The sequence below is a fragment of the Oncorhynchus nerka genome, linkage group LG22 (genome assembly GCF_034236695.1).
Source record: "Oncorhynchus nerka isolate Pitt River linkage group LG22, Oner_Uvic_2.0, whole genome shotgun sequence".
NCBI lineage: Eukaryota > Metazoa > Chordata > Actinopteri > Salmoniformes > Salmonidae > Oncorhynchus > Oncorhynchus nerka.
Window position 1 is genome coordinate 24,841,481 of NC_088417.1, and position 24,850 is coordinate 24,866,330.

Here is a 24,850-nt window from a genome sequence, read left to right on the forward strand (position 1 = left end):
CCAGGATACGCCAGTCAGCCAGGATCCGCCAGTCAGCCAGGATCTGCCAGATCCGCCAGTCAGCCAGGATCCGCCAGTCAGCCAGGATCTGCCAGAACCGCTAGTCAGCCAGGATCCGCCAGTCAGCCAGGATCCGCCAGTCAGCCAGGATCTGCCAGATCCGCTTGTCAGCCAGGATACGTCAGTCAGCCAGGATCCGCCAGTCAGCCAGGATCTGCCAGATCCGCCAGTCAGCCAGGATCTGCCAGTCGGCCAGGATCTGCCGGATCCGCCAGTCAGCCAGGATCCGCCAGTCAGCCAGGATCCGCCAGTCAGCCAGGATCTGCCAGAACCGCTAGTCAGCCAGGATCCGCCAGTCAGCCAGGATCTGCCAGTCAGCCAGGATCTGCCGGAACCACCAGCCAGCCAGGATCTGGTAGATCCATCAACCTGCCTGAGCTTCCTCTCACTCCTGAGCTTCCTCACTCCTGAGCTTCCTCTCACTCTCGAGCTTTCTCTCACTCTCGAGCTTTCTCTCACTCCCGAGCTTCCCCTCAGTCCCGAGCTGCCTCCGTCCCGAGCTGTCCTTCAGTCCCGATCTGCTCCTCAGTCCAGTGGGGTTCTGGGTGAGGACTACTAGGCCATGGTCGGCGGCGAGGGTGGACTATCCAGGGACGCGAGGAAGAGGGACTAAGACAGTGTTTGAGTGGGGTCCGCGTCCCGCACCGGAGCCGCCACCATGGACAGACGCCCACCCGGACCCTCCCTGTTGTTTTGAGGTGCGTTCGGGAGTCCGCACCTTGAGGGGGGGGGGGGGGATTCTGTCACGCCCTGGTCGAAGTATTTTGTGTTTTTCTTTATGTTTTGGTCAGGCCAGGGTGTGACATGGGTTTTTGTATGTGGTGTGTAGCTTAGTGGGATTGTAGCTTAGTGGGGTGTTCTGGGAGAGTCTATGGCTGTCTGAAGTGGTTCTCAATCAGAGGCAGGTGTTTACCGTTGTCTCTGATTGGGAACCATATTTAGGCAGCCATATTCTTTGGTTGTATTGTGGGTGATTGTCCTGTGTGTCTTGATGTCCTTGTTAGAGGTTTGTAGACACATGTATAGGCTGTTTTCGGTTTTCGTTTCGTTTCGTTTATTGTTTTGTTGAGTTTGTGTGTTGATTCGTGTTAAGTTGTTTTATTAAATATGGATCGAAATCTACACGCTGCAGTTTGGTCCGACTCTCCTTCACCAGTAGAAAGCCGTTACACCTTTATTACGGCGAACAGACACACGGCACTAAGAACAATAAACAAATACGGGTTACATAACCCGGAACAAACCAGTCTGACGTGCACATACACGTAACAACACACAGACATGGGGGGAACAGAGGGTTAAATACTTGTCAAATAATAATGAGGGAATGTAAACCAGGTGTGTGGGAAAACAAGACAAAACAAATGGAAAATGAAAAGTGGATCGGCGATGGCTAGAAGACCGGTGACGTCGACCACCGAACGCCGCCCGAACAAGGAGAGGAACCGACTTCGGCGGAAGTCGTAACAAATTGACATAATTTGAGTCAATTGGAGGTGTACCTGTGGATGTATTTCAAGGCCTACCTTCAAACTCAGTGCCTCTTTGCTTGACATCATGGGAAAAATCTAAACAAATCAGCCAAGACATCTGAAAAGAAAGTCTGGTTCATCCAAGGGAGCAATTTCCAAATGCCTGAAGGTACCACGTTCATCTGTACAAACAATAGTACGCAAGTATAAACCACCAAAAAAAACAGACTATGGTTTGCAACTGCACATGGGGACAAAGATCGTACTTTTTGGAGAAATGACCTCTGGTCTGATGAACCAAAAATAGAACTGTTTGGCCATAATGACCATCGTTATATTTTGGGAAAAAAGGGGGAGGCTTGCAAGCTAAAGAACACCTTCCCAAACGTGAAGCACGGGGGTGGCAGCATCATGTTGCGGGGGTGCTTTGCTGCAGGAGGGACTGGTGCACTTCACAAAATAGATGGCATCATGAGGCAGAATAAGTATGTGGATATATTGAAGCAACATCTCAAGACATCAGTCAGGAAGTTAAAGCTTGGTTGCGAATGGGTCTTCCAAATGAACAATGACCCCAAGCATACTTCCAAAGTTGTGGCAAAATTACTTAAGGACAACAAAGTCAAGGTATTGGAGTGACCATCACAAAGTCCTGACCTCAATCCCGTAGAAAATGTGTGGGCAGAACTGAAAAAGCGTGTACGAGCAAGGAGGCCTACAAACCTGACTCGGTTACACCAGCTCTGTCAGGAGGAATTTCACATTCTTAAAATAAAGTGGTGATCTTAACTTAAATGTCAGGAATTGTGAAAAACTGAGTTTACATGTAGTTGGCTAAAGTGTATGTAAACTTCCGACTTCAACTGTATACATAGATATATATATATATATATATATATATATATATATATATATATATAAAAGACAGTGACAGCATAAAAAATGTATTTACCTTGTGAAAGCTTCTGAAGTATGCTGCCTTCTCATCTTGGTATTTCTCTAACCGTCTGGGGCCTTTACTGGACGCCTTCTTAAACACCAGCCAGCACCTCTTGAAGATCTGTGGAGAATACGTGGGTAACAGAACCATGAGAATACCATCAAAAGAAGCCCAAACCAGTGAGATGTTCCCCTGAAGAATCGGGTCAGCCACCCAAACCAGGGAGATGTTCCCCTCAAGAATCTGATTAGAAACCAAAACCAGAGAGATGTTCCCCTGGTGAACCTGATCAGAAGAACCCCAAACATGGGAGACGTTCCCCTGAAGAAGCTGATCAGAAACCTAAACCAGAGAGACGTTCCCCTGAAGAACCTGATCAGAAACCTAAACCAGAGAGACGTTCCCCTGAAGAACCTGATCAGAAACCTAAACCAGAGAGACGTTCCCCTGAAGAACCTGATCAGAAACCAAAACCAGAGAGACGTTCCCCTAAAGAACCTGATCAGAAACCTAAACCAGAGAGATGTTCCCCTCGAGAATCTGATCAGACACCCAAACCAAAGAGATGTACCCCTGAAGAACCTGATCAGATACCAAAATCAGAGAGATGTACCTCTGAAGAACCTGATCATAAACCTAAACCAGAGAGACGTTCCCCTGAAGAACTTGATCAGAAACCTAAACCAGAGAGATGTTCCCCTGAAGAACCTGATCAGAAACCCAAACCAGAGAGACGTTCCCCTGAAGAACCTGATCAGAAACCCAAACCAGGGAGATGTACAGTAATAAACAAGACTAAAAAACAGCACGCAATGCAACCTTTGAAGTTTGAAAAAAGACGTAACTGATTACACAGCCAAACAAAACAAAATGCTGATATTGTCAAGGGCATTTTTTATCATAACACAATTAATGGTATTCATTTAGAACATTGGGCTGAGTGTATAACAAAAAACAAAACAAAATGCTGATATTGTCAAGGGCATTTTTTATCATAACACAATGAATGGTATTGTCATGTATTGTCATGTTATGTCTTGTTCCTGTTCTTTCTCTTCACTTCGTTTCCCCCTGCTGGTCGTATTAGGTTACCTTCTCTCCCTTTCCTTCCCCCAGCTGTTCCTCATCTCCTCTAACTACCTCGTTTACTCTCTCCCACCTGTTCCCTTTTTTCCCTCTGATTAGGTCTCTATTTCTCTCTCTGTTTCTGCTTCTGTCTTTGTCAGATTCTCGTTTGCTTCACCCTTGTCCCGTCCTGTCGTAATCTGCCTCTTCATCAGATGCTACGTGTGATCAGGTACCTCTGTCCTCTACAACCCGCGCCTACCCGGAGAGACCAGCAGTCTGTTGCCGCTAACCCTGCTATTCTCCTCTGCTGCTAGAAGGGGACTCTCCTGTAAAGATCAGAGGACTTTATGATTTATTTGTCGCCCTCTCTGCGGGTTGTCTATTTTGTCAACCGATACATCTGAAGAGGATTTATGTCTTCCCTGTGTTTGGACATTAAAAGACTCTGTTTCTGTTAAACCGCTTTTGGGTCCTCACTCACCTGCATAACAGGTATTCATTTAGAACATTGGGCTGAGTGTATAACAAAAAACAAAACAAAATGCTGATATTGTCAAGGGCATTTTTTATCATAACACAATGAATGGTATTCATTTAGAACATTGGGCTGAGTGTATAACAAAAAACAAAACTAAATGCTAATATTGTCAAGGGCATTTTTTATCATAACACAATGAATGGTATTCATTTAGAACATTGGGCTGAGCGTATAACAAAAATAAAACAAAATGCTGATATTGTCAAGGGCATTTTTTATCATAACACAATGAATGGTATTCATTTAGAACATTGGGCTGAGTGTATAACAAAAAACAAAACAAAATGCTGATATTGTCAAGGGCATTTTTTATCATAACACAATGAATGGTATTCATTTAGAACATTGGGCTGAGTGTATAACAAAAAACAAAACAAAATGCTGATATTGTCAAGGGCATTTTTTATCATAACACAATGAATGGTATTCATTTAGAACATTGGGCTGAGTGTATAACAAAAACAAAACAAAATGCTGATATTGTCAAGGGCATTTTTTATCATAACACAATGAATGGTATTCATTTAGAACATTGGGCTGAGTGTATAACAAAAAAAACAAAACAAAATGCTGATATTGTCAAGGGCATTTTTTATCATAACACAATGAACGGTATTCATTTAGAACATTGGGCTGAGTGTATAACAAAAAACAAAACAAAATGCTGATATTGTCAAGGGCATTTTTTATCATAACACAATGAATGGTATTCATTTAGAACATTGGGCTGAGTGTATAACAAAAAACAAAACAAAATGCTGATATTGTCAAGGGCATTTTTTATCATAACACAATGAACGGTATTCATTTAGAACATTGGGCTGAGTGTATAACAAAAAACAAAACAAAATGCTGATATTGTCAAGGGCATTTTTTATCATAACACAATGAACGGTATTCATTTAGAACATTGGGCTGAGTGTATAACAAAAAACAAAACAAAATGCTGATATTGTCAAGGGCATTTTTTATCATAACACAATGAACGGTATTCATTTAGAACATTGGGCTGAGTGTATAACAAAAAACAAAACTAAAACTAAAAAATGAATTTGATACATTAATAAGCATCTTCACTAATTCATTTTTCCAAGCATTCCAGCCAGCCTGTCTCATCATTTATCTGTGTGGATATTAATCCAGACTCAATGAGATGCTCACCGGTGCATCACCACATCAATAACTCAAAGAGCAAATGCTTTCCTCTCAGTCAACTGAAACTGGGCTGTTTGTGCATTCATCTATTTAGCAATCTAGACCTATTTGTTTGGATGCACTGCTACTGCACAGTCACAGATACACATACACACACCCACGCACACCCCCACAGCCGCACACACACACTGTGTGCCAAAGGGCCACAATAAGGTCAACATCGAAAGGGGACATACTCGCTCAAAAACGGTCCCTAACTCTCACCGTCACACAGGAGAGAGAGAGAGAGAGAGAGACCCTTCAGTTTATTTCTGTGCGTATAACATTGTAACGACACGACAAAGTCATGTTAAAATGTTGACAGCTGATATGTCCCGGTGTTTAGTGAGAGATGATAAAGCAGTGTAATAGTAGCTCCCTTTGTGTTGGCTATCTCAGAGGTAGCCTACTGATGTAGCTTAGTGAGTATTGATTAGCTGACCAAAGTCTGGTACACCCCCCCCCCCCCCCCTGCAGGGACTCTCTGGATCACACACCACACGCACACACACACACAGAGAGAGAGACACACACACAGATAGACAAACACACACACTGTGTGCCAAAGAGCCACAACAAGGTCAAGATTGAAATAGGGACACAGACAATCAAAAACTCTTCGTCTCTTTAAAAAAAAGAACTCCACAATCATCTCTCCACTTCATTCTCCTCTGTCTGTCTGTCTGTCTGTCTCTCTCTCTCCACTTCATTCACCTCTGTCTGTCTGTCTGTCTGTCTGTCTGTCTGTCTGTCTGTCTCTCTCCACTTCATTCTCCTCTGTCTGTCTGTCTCTCTCCACTTCATTCTCCTCTGTCTGTCTGTCTGTCTGTCTGTCTGTCTGTCTGTCTGTCTGTCTCTCTCCACTTCATTCTCCTCTGTCTGTCTGTCTCTCTCCACTTCATTCTCCTCTGTCTGTCTGTCTGTCTCTCTCCACTTCATTCTCCTCTGTCTGTCTGTCTGTCTGTCTGTCTCTCTCCACTTCATTCTCCTCTGTCTGTCTGTCTGTCTCTCTCCACTTCATTCTCCTCTGTCTGTCTGTCTGTCTGTCTGTCTGTCTGTCTGTCTGTCTGTCTGTCTGTCTGTCTGTCTCTCTCCACTTCATTCTCCTCTGTCTGTCTGTCTGTCTGTCTGTCTGTCTGTCTGTCTGTCTGTCTGTCTCTCTCCACTTCATTCTCCTCTGTCTGTCTGTCTGTCTCTCTCCACTTCATTCTCTGTCTGTCTGTCTGTCTGTCTGTCTGTCTGTCTGTCTGTCTGTCTGTCTGTCTGTCTGTCTGTCTGTCTGTCTGTCTGTCTGTCTGTCTCCACTTCATTCTCCTCTGTCTGTCTGTCTCTCTCCACTTCATTCTCCTCTGTCTGTCTGTCTGTCTCTCTCCACTTCATTCTCCTCTGTCTGTCTGTCTGTCTGTCTGTCTGTCTGTCTGTCTGTCTCTCTCCACTTCATTCTCCTCTGTCTGTCTGTCTGTCTCTCTCCACTTCATTCTCCTCTGTCTGTCTGTCTGTCTGTCTGTCTGTCTGTCTGTCTGTCTGTCTGTCTGTCTGTCTGTCTGTCTGTCTGTCTCTCTCCACTTCATTCTCCTCTGTCTGTCTGTCTGTCTCTCTCCACTTCATTCTCCTCTGTATGTCTGTCTGTCTGTCTCTCTCCACTTCATTCTCCTCTGTGTGTCTGTCTGTCTCTCTCCACTTCATTCTCCTCTGTCTGTCTGTCTGTCTCTCTCCACTTCATTCTCCTCTGTCTGTCTGTCTGTCTCTCTCCACTTCATTCTCCTCTGCCTGTCTGTCTGTCTGTCTGTCTGTCTGTCTGTCTGTCTGTCTGTCTGTCTGTCTGTCTGTCTGTCTCTCTCCACTTCATTCTCCTCTGTCTGTCTGTCTGTCTGTCTGTCTGTCTGTCTGTCTGTCTGTCTGTCTCTCTCCACTTCATTCTCCTCTGTCTGTCTGTCTGTCTCTCTCCACTTCATTCTCCTCTGTCTGTCTGTCTGTCTCTTTCCACTTCATTCTCCTCTGTCTGTCTGTCTGTCTCTCTCCACTTCATTCTCCTCTGTCTGTCTGTCTGTCTGTCTGTCTGTCTGTCTGTCTGTCTGTCTGTCTGTCTGTCTGTCTGTCTGTCTGTCTGTCTGTCTGTCTGTCTCTCTCCACTTCATTCTCCTCTGTCTGTCTGTCTGTCTGTCTGTCTGTCTGTCTGTCTGTCTGTCTGTCTGTCTGTCTCTCTCCACTTCATTCTCCTCTGTCTGTCTGTCTGTCTGTCTGTCTGTCTGTCTGTCTGTCTGTCTGTCTCTCTCCACTTCATTCTCCTCTGTCTGTCTGTCTGTCTGTCTCTCTCCACTTCATTCTCCTCTGTCTGTCTGTCTGTCTCTCTCCACTTCATTCTCCTCTGTCTGTCTGTCTGTCTGTCTGTCTGTCTGTCTGTCTGTCTGTCTGTCTGTCTGTCTCTCTCCACTTCATTCTCCTCTGTCTGTCTGTCTGTCTGTCTGTCTCTCTCCACTTCATTCTCCTCTGTCTGTCTGTCTGTCTGTCTCTCTCCACTTCATTCTCCTCTGTGTGTCTGTCTGTCTCTCTCCACTTCATTCTCCTCTGTCTGTCTGTCTGTCTCTCTCCACTTCATTCTCCTCTGTCTGTCTGTCTGTCTCTCTGCACTTCATTCTCCTCTGCCTGTCTGTCTGTCTGTCTGTCTGTCTGTCTGTCTCCACTTCATTCTCCTCTGTCTGTCTGTCTGTCTGTCTGTCTGTCTGTCTGTCTGTCTGTCTGTCTGTCTGTCTGTCTGTCTGTCTCTCTCCACTTCATTCTCCTCTGTCTGTCTGTCTGTCTCTCTCCACTTCATTCTCCTCTGTCTGTCTGTCTGTCTCTTTCCACTTCATTCTCCTCTGTCTGTCTGTCTGTCTCTCTCCACTTCATTCTCCTCTGTCTGTCTGTCTGTCTGTCTGTCTGTCTGTCTGTCTGTCTGTCTGTCTGTCTGTCTGTCTGTCTCTCTCCACTTCATTCTCCTCTGTCTGTCTGTCTGTCTGTCTGTCTGTCTGTCTGTCTGTCTGTCTGTCTGTCTCTCTCCACTTCATTCTCCTCTGTCTGTCTGTCTGTCTCTCTCCACTTCATTCTCCTCTGTCTGTCTGTCTGTCTGTCTGTCTGTCTGTCTGTCTGTCTGTCTGTCTGTCTGTCTGTCTGTCTCTCTCCACTTCATTCTCCTCTGTCTGTCTGTCTGTCTCTCTCCACTTCATTCTCCTCTGTATGTCTGTCTGTCTGTCTCTCTCCACTTCATTCTCCTCTGTGTGTCTGTCTGTCTCTCTCCACTTCATTCTCCTCTGTCTGTCTGTCTGTCTCTCTCCACTTCATTCTCCTCTGTCTGTCTGTCTGTCTCTCTCCACTTCATTCTCCTCTGTCTGTCTGTCTGTCTCTTTCCACTTCATTCTCCTCTGTCTGTCTGTCTGTCTCTCTCCACTTCATTCTCCTCTGTCAGTCTGTCTGTCTGTCTGTCTGTCTGTCTGTCTGTCTGTCTGTCTGTCTGTCTGTCTGTCTGTCTGTCTGTCTGTCTGTCTGTCTGTCTGTCTGTCTCCACTTCATTCTCCTCTGTCTGTCTGTCTGTCTGTCTCTCTGTCTGTCTGTCTGTCTGTCTGTCTGTCTGTCTGTCTGTCTGTCTGTCTGTCTGTCTGTCTGTCTGTCTGTCTCTCTCCACTTCATTCTCCTCTGTCTGTCTGTCTGTCTGTCTGTCTGTCTGTCTGTCTGTCTGTCTGTCTGTCTGTCTGTCTGTCTGTCTGTCTGTCTGTCTCTCTCCACTTCATTCTCCTCTGTCTGTCTGTTTGTCTGTCTGTCTGTCTGTCTGTCTGTCTGTCTGTCTGTCTGTCTGTCTGTCTGTCTGTCTGTCTGTCTCCACTTCATTCTCCTCTGTCTGTCTGTCTGTCTCTCTCCACTTCATTCTCTGTCTGTCTGTCTGTCTGTCTGTCTGTCTGTCTGTCTGTCTGTCTGTCTGTCTGTCTGTCTGTCTCTCTCCACTTCATTCTCCTCTGTCTGTCTGTCTGTATGTCTGTCTCTCTCCACTTCATTCTCCTCTGTCTGTCTGTCTGTCTCTCTCCACTTCATTCTCTCTCGTTCTGTATTTTTTTCTCATGAAGGATACATTGAATCAGACCAGAATAATCCACATCTGAATACCTTATTCTACAGTCTTTTCTTATTCTAGTAGTACATCCATAACCTATATCATCCATAACCTATATCATCCATGGTCTATAACATCCATAACCTATATCATCCATAGCCTATATCATCCGTAGCCTATATCATCCATAGCCTATAGCATCCATAACCTATATAATTCATAACCTATATCATTCATAACCTATATCATCCATAACAGAGCAGACACTGAAAGTGAAAGATCCTAAGTCATTGTAACTTTTTACATCCTTATACTACTACTGTGTGAGTTACTCTGACTCTGCGATGTCAGTTGAAGATGTCACACATCCCCTCTGTGGTCTGTTAATACTTTATATCTCCCTGACAGCTTGGCTCACGGACCTTTTGGCTCGCATCCACTTTATTATCCTAATATAATTCTTGTATGGCATCCGGAAAGACCAGGGAAGGTGTCCTCTACCCTTAATGGTCTGTGTAAATGCATAAAGCGCTTCTCTGTCTCCAACAGAGTGATTTAAACCAAATACAAATATACAGCTCATTAATGATAAATGCAATAGCTTGAGATTGTTGTGATATTGTGCACTTAAATAGAGCATGCGGTTACAAGTAGCAACTTTGGGAGGACTGGAACACCGTTGTGAAAACTGTAGTGCACTTACAATATGCACTTATCTGAAGTGCACTTATAAGGAGTCAACTATAACTTATTAGGCCTAATACCATATCTAGGGGCTTCATGTTGGAGAAGAGGATCTTTCAACTTCCTGTCTGAGATAGCTAGCTGATATTGATCTGTGTGATATATGATTATCACTCTCTGCATCGTCATGGTGGGGGGGGACTGTGTATCCAGGATTCATTTGTTTACTCTATAAAAGGAACACAGCGCCTGAACTTCGCACTCCAGGTAATTGACTGGAGTGAATTCCTGCCTTGGTTCTTATCTGCTCTGTTCCTACTGATGGGCCTCGGGGCCATTAGTGAGCCTCATGACTATTATACAGAGAAAACAAGAGAGAGAAAAAGGGAGAGAGAGAGAAAGAGAGAGATGGGGGAAGAGAGGGGCAGAGAGAGAGAGAGAGAGAGAGAGAGAGAGAGAGAGAGAGAGAGAGAGGTACACAACCTAATGCTTTAATGTAGAATGGGACACTTAAGGTAATGATGGGCTGTACCTATAAAGTGCTTTCTTACTTCTGCATTTATTAATCAGGACACAAGAGGCCACAGTCAATAACCAATCTATTTTCTGAATAGTTTACCTAAGGACAAAACAACAGCATATTACATTAAACCCCAAGAGGTAAGAATGAGCTGTCTGGTCATTGATCATAAACCTACAGATTCAGTATGTGGCAAGTCATAGGGAAACTGACTCAACTGTTGTGTCAAAATCCCTTCTGGGGCGATGAAACAAAACCATTCATTGCCTACCAAACACAAAGTAATTCACTCTGAGAATGCTGAGATTAAGTCATTACAACGCTACAAAAGCAAGCTCAGAGAGATAGCTACAGTGTCGATGAGAACACAAGGTATGAAGGAAAAGGCTTAATTTCGCCTGTTCCACAGTTGCCAAATGCTTTGTCAAGGAGGGCCTATTCCTGGCAGTGTTTCTAGGTGTTACTTAGGAGGACTCTTACACTGATTTTAATTACATGGAGGTGAATGAGACTCTGCAGCTTCTAGAATGTGTGACTAATTAGAATGCTGGAACATTATTCCATGCGAGGGTGAGTGTGTGAGTGTATTTGTGTGTTTGCCGCAGAACAAAGCCTCATCGCCCAGAAATAAAAATATATATATTATCAAGAAAAAGGGATGTTATGGGAGTACAATCAGCATCTTTTCTTTGAGGTGTGATCTGAGTAGCAGAGGATGAAAGCACTGGTTTCTACTACAATAGCCCATTCAATTTGTGTGAAGAATTACCCCAGAGAAATGTTGCTGTAGCTACTGTATGTTGCTGTCTTTTGACTGTAACAAATAACCCTTTTCCATTTGTCTACAAGAGCTTTAAAATAAAATTATGATATTTTTCATGCTGCTTTAGTCCCTTATTGTATAACAAAGCAACAACACTGAATGGATTTTTATACAAGCGGTACACAAGGTACACAATGAGAACTATATTGATTTCAGTGTGGAAATAAACCAATTGTACAAAACACCAACATGTATGGCTCACAAAGACATATTATGGCCAAAAGAACAGACTAAATGCATCGCAGTGTAGCTTTGTTCATCAGCTTTGACCTGCCTCTCAGCAGAGGTCCAGAGGCTGATATGGACTGGAGCACATCTCTCAGCTCTCTGAGGCAGAGACATGCTGATTGCACTCTGAAATCTCAATGGCTGATTAATCACTGGAAGTCCTGACCTGTCTTTATGAGTGTTCAGAACAACCCAGACCTTCCAATCATAACACTCCTCTTTGCAGATGTTTCTGATCAGAATACTATTCAATGCTCAGAGCACAAACAGGTCCAATATGTCGTAAATATTTAGCCATGACAACCTATTGTACATACAGTACGATCACAAGCCAATGATATCCTATATGGGTAGTAGGACTGAGTGTTTCTTCAGGATACATGACTCATACAAAATGCTAAAGGCAGAGGCCACAAGCATTTTGGATCGAAAGTAAACTGGGTCATGAAAATGCACTTTGCAATAATTTTTTTGTTGAAAACAAACAAAAGTTGAAAACAAACTCATTTAAAATAATTTTTTTTACCATCTCTGTGCCATAGTTTGTTTTGTGCAGTGAAAGCTTCCTGAGTATGATCTTAGCTGATCAAAAGACAACAGAACACAGCTGGAGATGTGTGTGTGTGTGTGTGTGTGTGTGTGTGTGTGTGTGTGTGTGTGTGTGTGTGTGTGTGTGTGTGTGTGTGTGTGTGTGTGTGTGTGTGTGTGTGCGTGCGTGCGTGCGCGCGTGCGTGTGTGTGCGTGTGCGTGTGTGTGCGTACGTGCATGCATCCCAGCCAGCCTGCATGTGTGACCTTTCGTGCTCCAACAGGAGGAGACATGACAGCCAGCTGTGTGGGACTGAGGAAGAGATTCTCTCCTCACCTTTATATGTCTGGATACACACCTGGGGAAGCAGCTGGCACAGCCCTGGGCTCGCTCATTAGCTGTGTGTGTGTGTGTGTGTGTGTGTGTGTGTGTGTGTGTGTGTGTGTGTGTGTGTGTGTGTGTGTGTGCGTGCGTGTAACGGAGGGAGTCCAGTTTGTAGTCAACCTGTTATTTTCAAGACAGAGTGCTTTAGCGCCCACAAGACTACTTTATCCGAGCAAATAATATTCTAATTCTACTTAAACTGCATCAAATTCATGGAACAGAGGCAGTAAAAGTGCTCCTTTAGAAGTAAAGAGGTGAAATCACATTTTAAACCCTGGTAATAAGTCACCACAGTCATTTCCTGTAAGTGGCCCCTGATGCTAAGTCCCTCCATTAACTTCTCTCAGAACATTGTGAAAGTTTCAGCGTTATTGAAGATGTGTCTGGCCTCTCAATAAAACATAAGCGAACTCCCCCGTAGGCACATTACTCACCTGCTGAACGGGCGGAGAAACCATCTAAAGACATGAAAATGATTTCCAATGACAGCTACTGTAGCTCCAGGTATATGACTTCTCTCTCATCTGCTAAAAATAGCAAAGCCTGTCTGCAAGTTCTGTTCAGGAACGAACAGAGTTTAATATTGAAACATAATGAAAACCTCAGAGAGACGTGTGCTCACAGTAACATCTACTAGTTCTCAGGTGCTGGGTAAGAGGACAAATGTAATGTTGAGATGAGACCAGAACTCTGCTTTATGTTTCCAGAAAGGGAAGTTTGATTTGAAAAGGAAGCACGGATAGGATGAATGACAACTTTCGACCATTGCCTGAAGTTAACATTTTATTCTACAGCCTTAGGCTATTTCAGCTGAAATTTACCAGCTTTTTTGATTTTTTATTTAACTAATCAAGTCAGTTAAGAACAAATTCTTATTTACAAAGACAGCCTACCTCAGCCAAAACCGGACGACGCTGGGCCTATGGGACTCCCAATCACAGCCGGTTGTGATACAGCCTGGGAATTGAACAAGGGTCTGTCGTGACACCTCAAGCACTGAGATGCAGTGCCTTAGACAGCTGCGCCACTCGGGAGCCCACGTCCATACAGTACTGTCTTGTACTTACTTCAACGAATTAAACTACGATACCAGCATTTGTAACATAGTATCATTTATTTCAATCAATCCCAAACACACAGAAAAAGAACAATCCTCAACAACCATCCTATTGCCATTCTACAAAGTCACTTCTAAGCCAACACCAAATGAAAAGCCTAGTAAAGTGTAACCAATATGGACGTAGCTACAGTAGCATGTAGCCCATACTCTTTCAGCCACAGTATCATGGCCTGAGCTCCCCCCCCCACAGAGTGAACCATATTCATATGGTGATAATGACTGCTGATGGACTATGACAGACCAGGCCCTGCAATATCAGCTGCTGCTGTTGGCAATCAATTTCAGACAGCGGTGGGCCAGCGCTGGGCCAGTACCGCGGTCCATCTTTATAATTTGATTTGTTATCCCGTCGGACAGTTGGTACAGCAATCATAGCAGCTATAATTTCCCTCACCCCCCTTCACAGCCCCAACCCGCACAAGAACATTTCTACAATTTGACAGCAAATGTGATGACTAGAAATGTCTATTTAATTTTACCCGTGACCCTACTCCCTCCCTCCCAATCCTGAAAATTGTAAACGTACACCTTACCTCGATCACACTCCCAAATATCTCCCTAAAACACACACATTTACATCAATTCTCACCCCGACACTAAACCACACATATATAGTAGCCACATGCACACACAAATGCTCATACACACACACACATACACACTCCCCATTCCCGCCCCTTTAATATGTTTGGACATCCCATAATGTTGTAATTGGGCCCTGACTACAGCTGTTGGCGAGGTAGTAAGGCTGCTGCACCACGCCGCGCCCCAGTTAATCATAGATTACTTTATCTGGGCCACTCCAAATCCTCATGTGTCAACAGTGCTACCTCAGAGCCATGTAATCACTGCATCCCCTCTTTCCATCTCTCTCGCTTTCTCCCTCTTTCCATCTCTCTCTTTCAATCTCTCTCGCTTTCTCTCTCCCTCCATCTCTCTCTTTCAATCTCTCTCGCTTTCTCTCTCCCTCCTCTCTCTTTCAATCTCTCTCCCTCCATCTCTCTCTTTCAATCTCTCGTTTTCTCTCTCCCTCCTCTCTCTTTCAATCTCTCTCCCTCCATCTCTCTCTTTCAATCTCTCTCGCTTTCTCTCTCCCTCCATCTCTCTTTCAATCTCTCTCGCTTTCTCTCTCCCTCCATCTCTCTCTTTCAATCTCTCGCTTTCTCCCTTCTTCCATCTCTCTCTTTCAGTCTCTCGCTTTCTCTCTCCCTCCATCTCTCTCTTTCAGTCTCTCTCGCTTTCTCTCTCCCTCCTCTCTCTTTCAATCTCTCTCCCTCCATCTCTCTTTCAATCTCTCGTTTTCTCTCTCCCTCCTTCTCTCTCTTTCAATCTCTCTCCCTCCATCTCTCTCTTTCAATCTCTCTCGCTTTCTCTCTCCCTCCATCTCTCTTTCAATCTCTCGCTTTCTCCCTTCTTCCATCTCTCTCTTTCAGTCTCTTGCTTTCTCTCTCCCTCCATCTCTCTCTTTCAGTCTCTCTCGCTGTCTCTCTCTCTATATCTCTTTCTGTTGGGTTCTCTCTCTCTTTCTGACTCCCTTTCTCTCTCTCAATTCAATTCAATTCAAGGGGCTTTATTGGCATGGGAAACGTGTTAACATTGCCACAGCAAGTGAGGTAGATAATATACAAAAGTGAAATAAACAATAAAAATGAACAGTAAACATTTAACATACAGAAGTTTCAAAACAATGAAGACATCTCTCTCTATCTTTTCCCTCCGTTCTCCAGACTATATCCATGTCTTCCTTTCCTCTTTCTTTTCCCCTCCATCCCTCTTTTCCCTCTTCCTCTTTCCCTGTGCATGGCTAGAGCTCCTCGTCAACATTAATGGGCCAAATCAGTCCAGAATTGTAATATCCATGTCCTAATGGGATAGAGTGAGATACATGATAACTCTATGTTATACATTCTGCCTGTGACACTGACGGCTATTGAACATGACATCAGGTGTAGAGGACATTGCAGGCTCTCACCCAAAGCACAGCCTCTACAGTCATGATGACATAAGCAACGGGGACAGGTGCTAATCCATGACAGAGTGTAAGATGAGAAAGAACGAGAGAAAGAAGAGGAGAAGGGAGTTTGTGAAGAAGAAGAAGTGAAAAAGTAGTAGCTGTTGAGAAACTCTTTGCAGTGAGAAAAGTCTGGTTCAGAAGCCTGGAACACAGGTCTAGGGAAAGAGAGAACAACTGCATTTGGCTTCAGGCTGCCCTCCATTAGAAATAATGAGCAATTAGGCTTTATAAACAGGACTTCTAGTTAGAAGCCTGTGAATTGATTATAACACACAAGACAACAAATAACAATTTTCCTCTTCCGCAGTAGAATATCTCTCATACTCTGCCCTCTCTGCTATTTCAGACCAGACTGGAGCTATTATGCTCTCATTCCACATCAATAAGCCATAGGACAAGCCCTGTTAAAAAACACACCCAAATCTCATGCAAATATTCCTGTCAAGCACAGGCAACCAGGGCAGCGCTTTCCCTCATGTTTTCTTATTACCCTGGTTGTACTCTGGGGATGTTCGGCCCTTGTTGGCCACCGGGTGGTTGGAGCCGGGAACATTAGTTAAAATGTCAAACACAGCAGCAGATACAGTCAACACACCCTACAAAGCATACTTAAGAACAGGACCGAAATAGCAGCCAAATTATTCTCAAGGAGATATAGGTCAATATTGAGTTTCTCCTCTCTGAGGTGTGGGGGAGAGAAGGGCAAATGTTTCGGCTGTTGGAAACCACACAGTGTATTGCTCATGTCAGTACACACACACACACACACACACACACACACACACACACACACACACACACACACACACACACACACACACACACACACGCATATGCATAAACAGACACACACACACACACACACGCATATGCATAAACAGACACACACACACATATGCATAAACAGACACACACTTGATTGAGTTCTGGAGTCTTGGGGATAGCTGACCTGCCCTGGCTGTCAGAACATACATGTCTCATACAGAAATAGCAGTTGCAATAGTTCACAACATCTCGAAGAGAGAATAAAAACGGATTCAAGTACAGTTCCCTACAAGCATAATGTATTGATGTGACTGGTTTGAAAAAAGAATAATGTTGTATATACATTGTTTTATACATTTTATTTCCTGGTGGGATTTCTGATTCTAATTTAGATGGTTGTATAACTGTGCCAACTGTTTGATGTGAGCAGGAGGTCTCTACTGTGGATGTAAAATACATTTTAAAATACTCTTTCAATTGGTTCACAGTGGATGGATTCTGCTCTCAGTCATCATCATGACAATTGCCTGCTCTTTAAAACGTCCCTTATCCCAAAGCCTCTCAGTATTACAGCTTCAGTCAGCAATCCCGCCGCAGCCAGAGAGCCATTTCCATTTAATCTAACTACAAGGCTGAAGCAGCTCGTTGCTAGCTGTGTTCACAGACAATAACACAGAGGCAAAAAGGGATTTGACTATGCAAGAATAACCCTACTCCGTCTGTCTGTCTGAAGACAACGTATTCAGCCCAGCACAAACACAGACAAACAAAACAGGCCACGGCTATTTTTTCTGAGTGTACTTGACAGTCTATTATTGTTTATGAGCATGGCTGTCTGAGTGAGGTCCTATATTCACTAGTATTGTATTCATTCTGTCTCCCGGCCTCAGCATGGGGAAACAGGCTGCATACACCTCACAACACACAGACATCTCAATTGAACCCCAGCTCATAATACTCAAGCCGTGTTGTAGGGACTGACGTTTGTAGCCTAGCCATTAGCGTGCTACATTAGCATCCATACGTTAGCCTCCATACGTTAGTGTCATTGTATTAGGCTAGCCATTAGCTTGGTCTCAGATATGTATGGGCAACGATAGGCAGAGGGGTTGGCTAAACAAAAGCACATTGGCCTACAGATCTGGGACCCGGCTATTAAATATACGATTATTTGTTTATCTGTCTTAAAAATCAGGTCATTTTTTTGTATGGTTTTGTTTTATATATAGTACATGTGAAGGGGGAGGTGCCTTCCAAGCCGCTCTGTTTTTTGTATGGTTCTGTTTTATATATAGTACATGTGAAGGGGGAGGTGTCTTCCAAGCCGCTCTGGTTTTTGTATGGTTCTGTTTTATATATAGTACATGTGAAGGGGGAGGGGCCTTCCAAGCCGCTCTGGTTTTTGTATGGTTCTGTTTTATATATAGTACATGTGAAGGGGGAGGGGCCTTCCAAGCCGCTCTGGTTTTTGTATGGTTCTGTTTTATATATAGTACATGTGAAGGGGGAGGGGCCTTCCAAGCCGCTCTGGTTTTTGTATGGTTCTGTTTTATATATAGTACATGTGAAGGGGGAGGGGCCTTCCAAGCCGCTCTGGTTTTTGTGTTTGTTATTTACATCACCTGCACATGTTCTTTTCATGTACCTTTCAAAACTTCAGCATAATAGATCTTTTTTTTCTTGTATGCAAATAAATAAATACAAAAAAAGAAATCAAAAAGCGCAGGGCCAACTATATAAGCTAGTTACACAGGTGTGGGCTGTTGTGTGAAGACCAAATGGAAGCTAGCTAGCCTGTGAAGTGACCGATGGCAGCTGTCTCAAAGGAAACAAGGAAACAGCCTATCAAAAGGGATGAAAGAGGTCCTTTCTTTAGAGCTACGACACTTGACTATTCTAATAACGCTTAGCTGACCTTCATTATCATGTAAACACAACCTGGGGATGTGATTGCGTGTAGTGCAAACCACTGCATCCGAGAGAGAGTATAATATTTGCATGTTGCAGGACCACATCATTATGCCTCTTTGTGTGTTTGAGGACACTTTGTATGAGAGAGTTGTTTGCTAGAATATCATCAGAGGACTAAGGATGGTAATTCTAGCCCAGTGGATCAGATACATCCTGAGGATGACTCCTAAAGTAGTACAGTAGGCTTACTGTGCACTGATGTTTTGGCTCCTAAAGTAGTACAGTAGGCTTACTGTTCACTGATGTTTTGGCTCCTCAAGTAGTACTGATGCTCTGGTTGGTTCGCTCATGCATTTACTTACAGCCAGAAAACATAGGGGATTCATACATGCATGAAGCCATGTTTTGGCTGGCTCGCTGATGCCTTAAACTGGGACTGGGATGTATCCAAAATAGGTTATAACTAGGCTATATGCACAATGAGTTTTCCCTACTACTAAAATCCAAAGGGATCTCTTTCATACTGTAACTAACTTGATTTAGCTAATAGCCAGCCACTTTAACTAACAGTTTCCAAATGTAATTAAACACGTGTTAGAGGAAGAAGGAAAACATGGCCTTTTCGCTCAGAGTAAAACATCAAAGGAAGTGTAGTGATGGAGTTCGTCATATTGTTTTTGTCTCATTTCCACTAAAGAACATACTCCATTGGAATACATGGGCAGTGATTCAGAGTGACTGTGTGCAGTCTCAGCATGGAGCCATTGTGGAATGCAATTATCACTTCAGCTAACAGATTACTGGGCAGAATGAGAGGGAATCACTGGGATGCCAGGGGGAAGTGGGGAAGTGCGTAGGAAACATGCAGTTAGTTAGAGGAGTGTTTAGGGCACAGGAAGGTCAGGCGTGTGTGTGTGTGGAGGGGGAACTGTGTGTGTGCGTGTGTGTGTGTGGAGGGGGAACTGTGTGTGTTCGTGTGTGTGTGTGATCTAAATGCCTGCTGCTCAGTACCTCACAGCATCAGCATTAGCTCAATGTCCACTGCTTGCATACAAAACATACCATTCAATCTGCAAATGATCAATTGTTCAACCACTAAACCACTCTTTCTTACACATACTAATGCCACATTATAGGCGTTTTCCCATCCAGACAACTGTCCAAGACCTTCCTGTTTGCCATGCCTTTACGAGTAAGGAAGTCATTATTTTCTCCATTATGGCCCCATAAATGATTTCCATGGAAGTGACAGTGCCAGGGCTGGTATTGTACTCCATTTACAACTTCCCTTGGCAGACCTTATCCAAAATTAATTCCTCCAACAATAACTCTTGAGGAAATATTACAAGCTGTCTTAATAGAAAGTGGATCATATTGCGGGCGGACGAGACAGCACTCCATGTTTCTCTGTAACACTGTGACTCATTAGAAAGTAGTACATTTTTTAAAAGCAGGCAGATACAGTAAGCCAGGCGCTGTGAGAAGGAAGCTGTTGTGCCGTTTTACATAGTACTCAGCAGGACAGACAGGTAGCTTACTGCCAGCCCTGTATGGGGAGAGAAGTTAACTGTCACCTTCTTACTATTAAAAGAACTCCCATGAGAGAGAGAGAGAGCGAGAGAGAGAAAGCGGGAGAGAGCGAAAGAGAGAGCGAGAGAGAGCGCAAGAGAGAGAGAGTAGACACAGCAGGTAAGAGAGAGAGAGAGAGAGAGAGAGAGAGAGAGAGAGAGAGAGAGAGAGAGAGACAGGACTCATCTCTGAATAAATAGAAGCAAGCATCAACTCCTTGGTGAGTGCTGAGAGAGGTGATAGCTGTCAGAGCTTTGCCAACACACATGTCAACGTTACCTCTCATATTACAAATACATATTACAAATGTGTTGAAATAAATATGGTTTCTTAGGCTGAATGTTCATTATTCAAAGAATTGTATTTGGGAGTTTTTAATAATGCAGTGATCTTTAATTGAAAATGTATGATGTTTCTCTATTTAAAACAAGAGAAGAGTGTAGCGTGCACAAACAGGTAGCGTGCAAAAGTACAAACACACACACACACACACACACACACACACACACACACAAACACACACACACACACACACACACACACACACACACACACACACACACACACACACACACACACACACACACACACACACACACACACACACACACACACACACACACACACACACACACACACACACACACACACACACACACAACACACACACACACACACACACACACACACACACACACACACACACACACACACACACACACACACACACACACAAACACACATTCACACACACATACACACACACACACACACACACACACACACACATACACACACACACACACACGCACACGCACACACACACACAAACACACACACACACACACACACACACACACACACACACACACACACACACACACAAAGAAACTGCCGTGACTAGGCCATGTGGATGGTTATGTGGATGTGTAACTCCTTTACAGCTCCCCGATGAAAGCTAGCAAAGAGAGAGTCATTACATCTCTAATTCTAAAATAAAGGTGTACCGCTTCCTGCTAAAAGCCTTTTTTCCTAAGAATAACTTCATACTTCATATTTCCTCCTCTACAGAATTCAAATATCCTATTTCAAGATCACACTATAACACAAAAACGACATACTTTATGTTAACGCACACCTCTGAAATGAGATTGAGCTACAGGTAGATCAGATTTACACACACACGCATACACACACACCCGCGCGCACTCACACACTCACACACAGGCATAAACCCATTGAGTTGTTCAGTAGGTTTGTGAGCCCAGAGGGATGGAGTGATTAATGAAGGGGAAAGAAGAGAAGAAGGGGATGTGAGAGATGGTGTTAAAGGAGCTACTAGCTATGATAGATACCTTTAGCCTCGGGATTTCATAGGTCAATCTGAAGTGTGTCCGTAGAAGATAATAACACCATGGAGAATCATACAATTCAAATGGCGCTGTACATCATCAAATCTGTCATTGTAAACTGGAGCAGGGAGACGTTTGTACCTTGTGTTAATCCTGAGAGAAAGGAATTATTCGCATGCAAAAGCTGCTGGTTATGTACAGTGTTCTATGATGCGTTTTGCAATTGTTTGTGATATCAGTAAAACTGTTTGCAGTACATGCCATCCATTATCTCAAAAGGTTAAAACAGTCCTCCTTCACCTACATAGTATAGCCTATAGCCACACCGACAGGCTAAGGTAGTGAACCATGCACCAGTGCTTCACTATCAAGGTCAACGTCATTACCAAAAGGACAGAGTCATCAGAGGAAATGAGTGAGCTGTTTTAAAAAAAAGAAAGAGCACAAATAATTATGCAATGAAATGTCTCAATTGTCTGTCTCAAGTTAGGCGTTTTCTGATTGTGTCTCTCCTCTCTAGTTAAGAGGCTAGATGGTGCAGCAGTTGGCTCAGTCTGTGGTGCCAGAGCATCAGGGTATCAGGGATTGATTTGGGAGATTAAATTGTCGTGGTAGGGAGTCCTCTCCTCCCTCCATCCGCGCTGAGCTGTGACTTCTCCCCTCTCTGTGTGTGGATTAGTGAACTCTGCACTTTACAGAGCAGTTTATCACAAACACAATGAAAACACAAAGCTGCTGTTGGGAGTAGTCGGGACAGACAGCTTGATGTATTATTGAGAGGATTGAGAGAGGGGGAGAGAGGGAGACAGGGAGAAAGAGGCTGGGGTTTAGACACCGAGAGAGACCGAGGCGGTGGGTCAGACAGAGAGAGAAATGGAGGGAGAAAAAAACCCAGAGCAAACTAGAATACTATTTGGCCCTAAACAGAGAGTACACAGTGGCAGAATACCTGTCCACTGTGACTGACACAAACTTAAGGAAAGCTTTGACTATGTACAGACGCAGTGAGCATAGCATTGCTATTGAGAAAGGCCACCGTAGGCAGACCTGGCTCTAAAGAGAGGACAAGCTATGTACACACTGCCCACAAAATGAGGTGGAAACTGAGCTGCATTTCCTAACCTCCTGCCAAATGTATGACCATATTAGAGACACATATTTCTCTCAGAATACACAGATCCACAAAGAATTAGAAAACAAACTCAATTTTGATTTAACTCCCATATCTACTGGGTGAAATACCACAGTGTGCCATCCCAGCAGCAATATTTGTGACCTGTTGCCACAAGAAAAGGGCAACCAGTGAAGAACAAACACCATTGTAAATACAACCCATATTTATGTTTATTTATTTTCCTTTTTTTACTTTAACTATTTGCACATTGTTACAACACTGTATATTGACATAATATGACATTTTAAATGTCTTTATTCTTTTGGAACTTCTATGAGTGTAATGTTTACTGTTCATTTTTATTGTTTATTTCACTTTTGTTTATTATCTACTTCACTTGCTTTGGCAATGTTAACATATTTTTCCCATGCCAATAAAGCTCTTAAATTGAAATTGAATTGATATTGAGAGAGGGACAGAGAGGGACAGAGAGAGAGGGTGGGGGGGATAGAGTGAGAGAGAGGCGGGTGGGTCAGACAGAGAAAGAGAGCGAGGGAGCGAGAGAGAGAGAGAGACAGAGAGAGAGAGAGAGAGAGAGAGAGGACAAAGAGAGAGAGAGAGAAAGAGAGGACAAAGAGAGGGAGAACAAAGAGAGGGAGAGAGAGAGAGAGAGAGAGAAAGAGAGAGAGAGAGAGAGAGAGAGAGAAAGAGAGAGAGAGAGAGAGAGAGAGAGAGAGGTGGTGGGATGTCAGACAGAGAGAGAGAGGGAGGGAGAGAGAGAGAGGGGAGAAGAAGACAGACAGAGAGAGAGAGAGAGGGAGAGAGAGAGAGGGGAGAAGAAGACAGACAGAGAGAGAGAGGGGAGAAGAAGACAGACAGAGAAAGGGTAAAGACAGAAAGACAAAGAGAGAGAGAGAGAGAGGTGGTGGGATGTCAGACAGAGAGAGAGAGGGAGGGAGAGAGAGAGGGGAGAAGAAGACAGACAGAGAAAGGGTAAAGACAGAAAGACAAAGAGAGAGAGAGAGAATGAGACAGAGAGAGAGAGAGAGAAAGAGAGAGAGAGAGAGGTGGTGGGATGTCAGACAGAGAGAGAGAGGGAGGGAGAGAGAGGGAGAGGGGAGAAGAAGACAGACAGAGAAAGGGTAAAGACAGAAAGACAAAGAGAGAGAGAGAGAATGAGACAGAGAGAGAGAGAGAAAGAGAGAGAGAGAGAGGTGGTGGGATGTCAGACAGAGAGAGAGAGGGAGGGAGAGAGAGAGGGAGAGGGGAGAAGAAGACAGACAGAGAAAGGGTAAAGACAGAAAGACAAAGAGAGAGAGAGAGAGAAAGAGAGAGGTGGTGGGATGTCAGACAGAGAGAGAGAGGGAGGGAGAGAGAGAGAGGGGAGAAGACAGACAGAGAAAGAGAGAGAGAATGAGACAGAGGGTAGAGACCTCCCAGGCATCCTCAAGAGGGAATGGCAGAGAGGAGGAGGAGGAGGAGGAGGAGGAGCAGAGGAGAAGAAAGTGTATTGATGCACACAATGCCCCATTGTGAGCCCCCGGGCCCTTCTATGTGGCACATTAATTCATCAGTTGGGCCTTAGACATCTCTAACTGCTAATAGCAACATTTGTACCTGTTCAGAGTAAAAAGCTCTTTTGATAATTAAGAGCAGCGGGGATCATTGATGTGAAATATTCAAGCGAGGTCTGAAGACAGAGATTTATTTATGAAAGGAGCTGAATAGTAGCACATTTTTCACTGTGAATAATGTTGGCTGTGTTGTTTCCCATATCCTGTGAGACGCCATTCATCAGGCCCAATAAGAGCCAGTCATTTGTCTTTAGGTCTTTTGTGTCTGATAGCAGCTGATGAAAACAGAAAAACAAATTGGTCCAAGCGAACGAACGAAGGAACGCCCACGCCTGGCCCTGCATATCTGTGAGTTAATCCGCTGGGTTCCAACAACATCTCTCACCGAATATACAGATGCGGGGCTATACACTAGAGCAGTCCTTCTGGAAGCATCCTTAAAACTATCTAACAGGAAAGCTCAGCTGACAACAGTTCAGTGTAACCGAGTGCCTCATTCCAGAAACTCACCTCCGAGTACAGTACAACGGCCAGTCAGTGACAGTGACTTAGCTGGTGGAAATATCCTTATGCCATATTGTTTAGATCAACAACTTCACATTTCCAAAAATGGTGGGAAATAAAGTCTTAAATTCATAGAAATGGGAAGTTCACTGAAATCGCCTGCCTCTTTCCAGAAACTCACCCCCAGTTAAAGGACAGTCGCTGCAGCTCCAGTTTGAGAGAGTTGCCTAGTGAGTTAGTCTACCTGCGGAGAATCTCCTGACGCCCTGTATCCAGGCCAGCCTGTCATCGTTAACAGTGAGAGCACAGTGAGTAGAGATCCTATCTTAACTGGCTGGGGCATCTCCCACAATACAACCATTGTTCTCCTCCGTTACTGGCCTGGTGCGTCTGTTGTGCGCTCC

At 44.1% G+C, this 24,850-nt stretch overlaps 1 protein-coding gene across 1 annotated transcript in view; it reads right to left on the bottom strand.

Annotated features, from left to right (window-relative positions):
* dok6 (docking protein 6) overlaps positions 1-24,850 on the bottom strand; it is an 86,157-nt gene that overhangs the window by 56,240 nt on the left and 5,067 nt on the right. Inside the window, exon 2 of the mRNA XM_029646338.2 lies at positions 2,485-2,592. Coding sequence (XP_029502198.1) covers positions 2,485-2,592 — 108 coding nt within the window. The remainder of the gene's footprint in view (positions 1-2,484; positions 2,593-24,850) is intronic.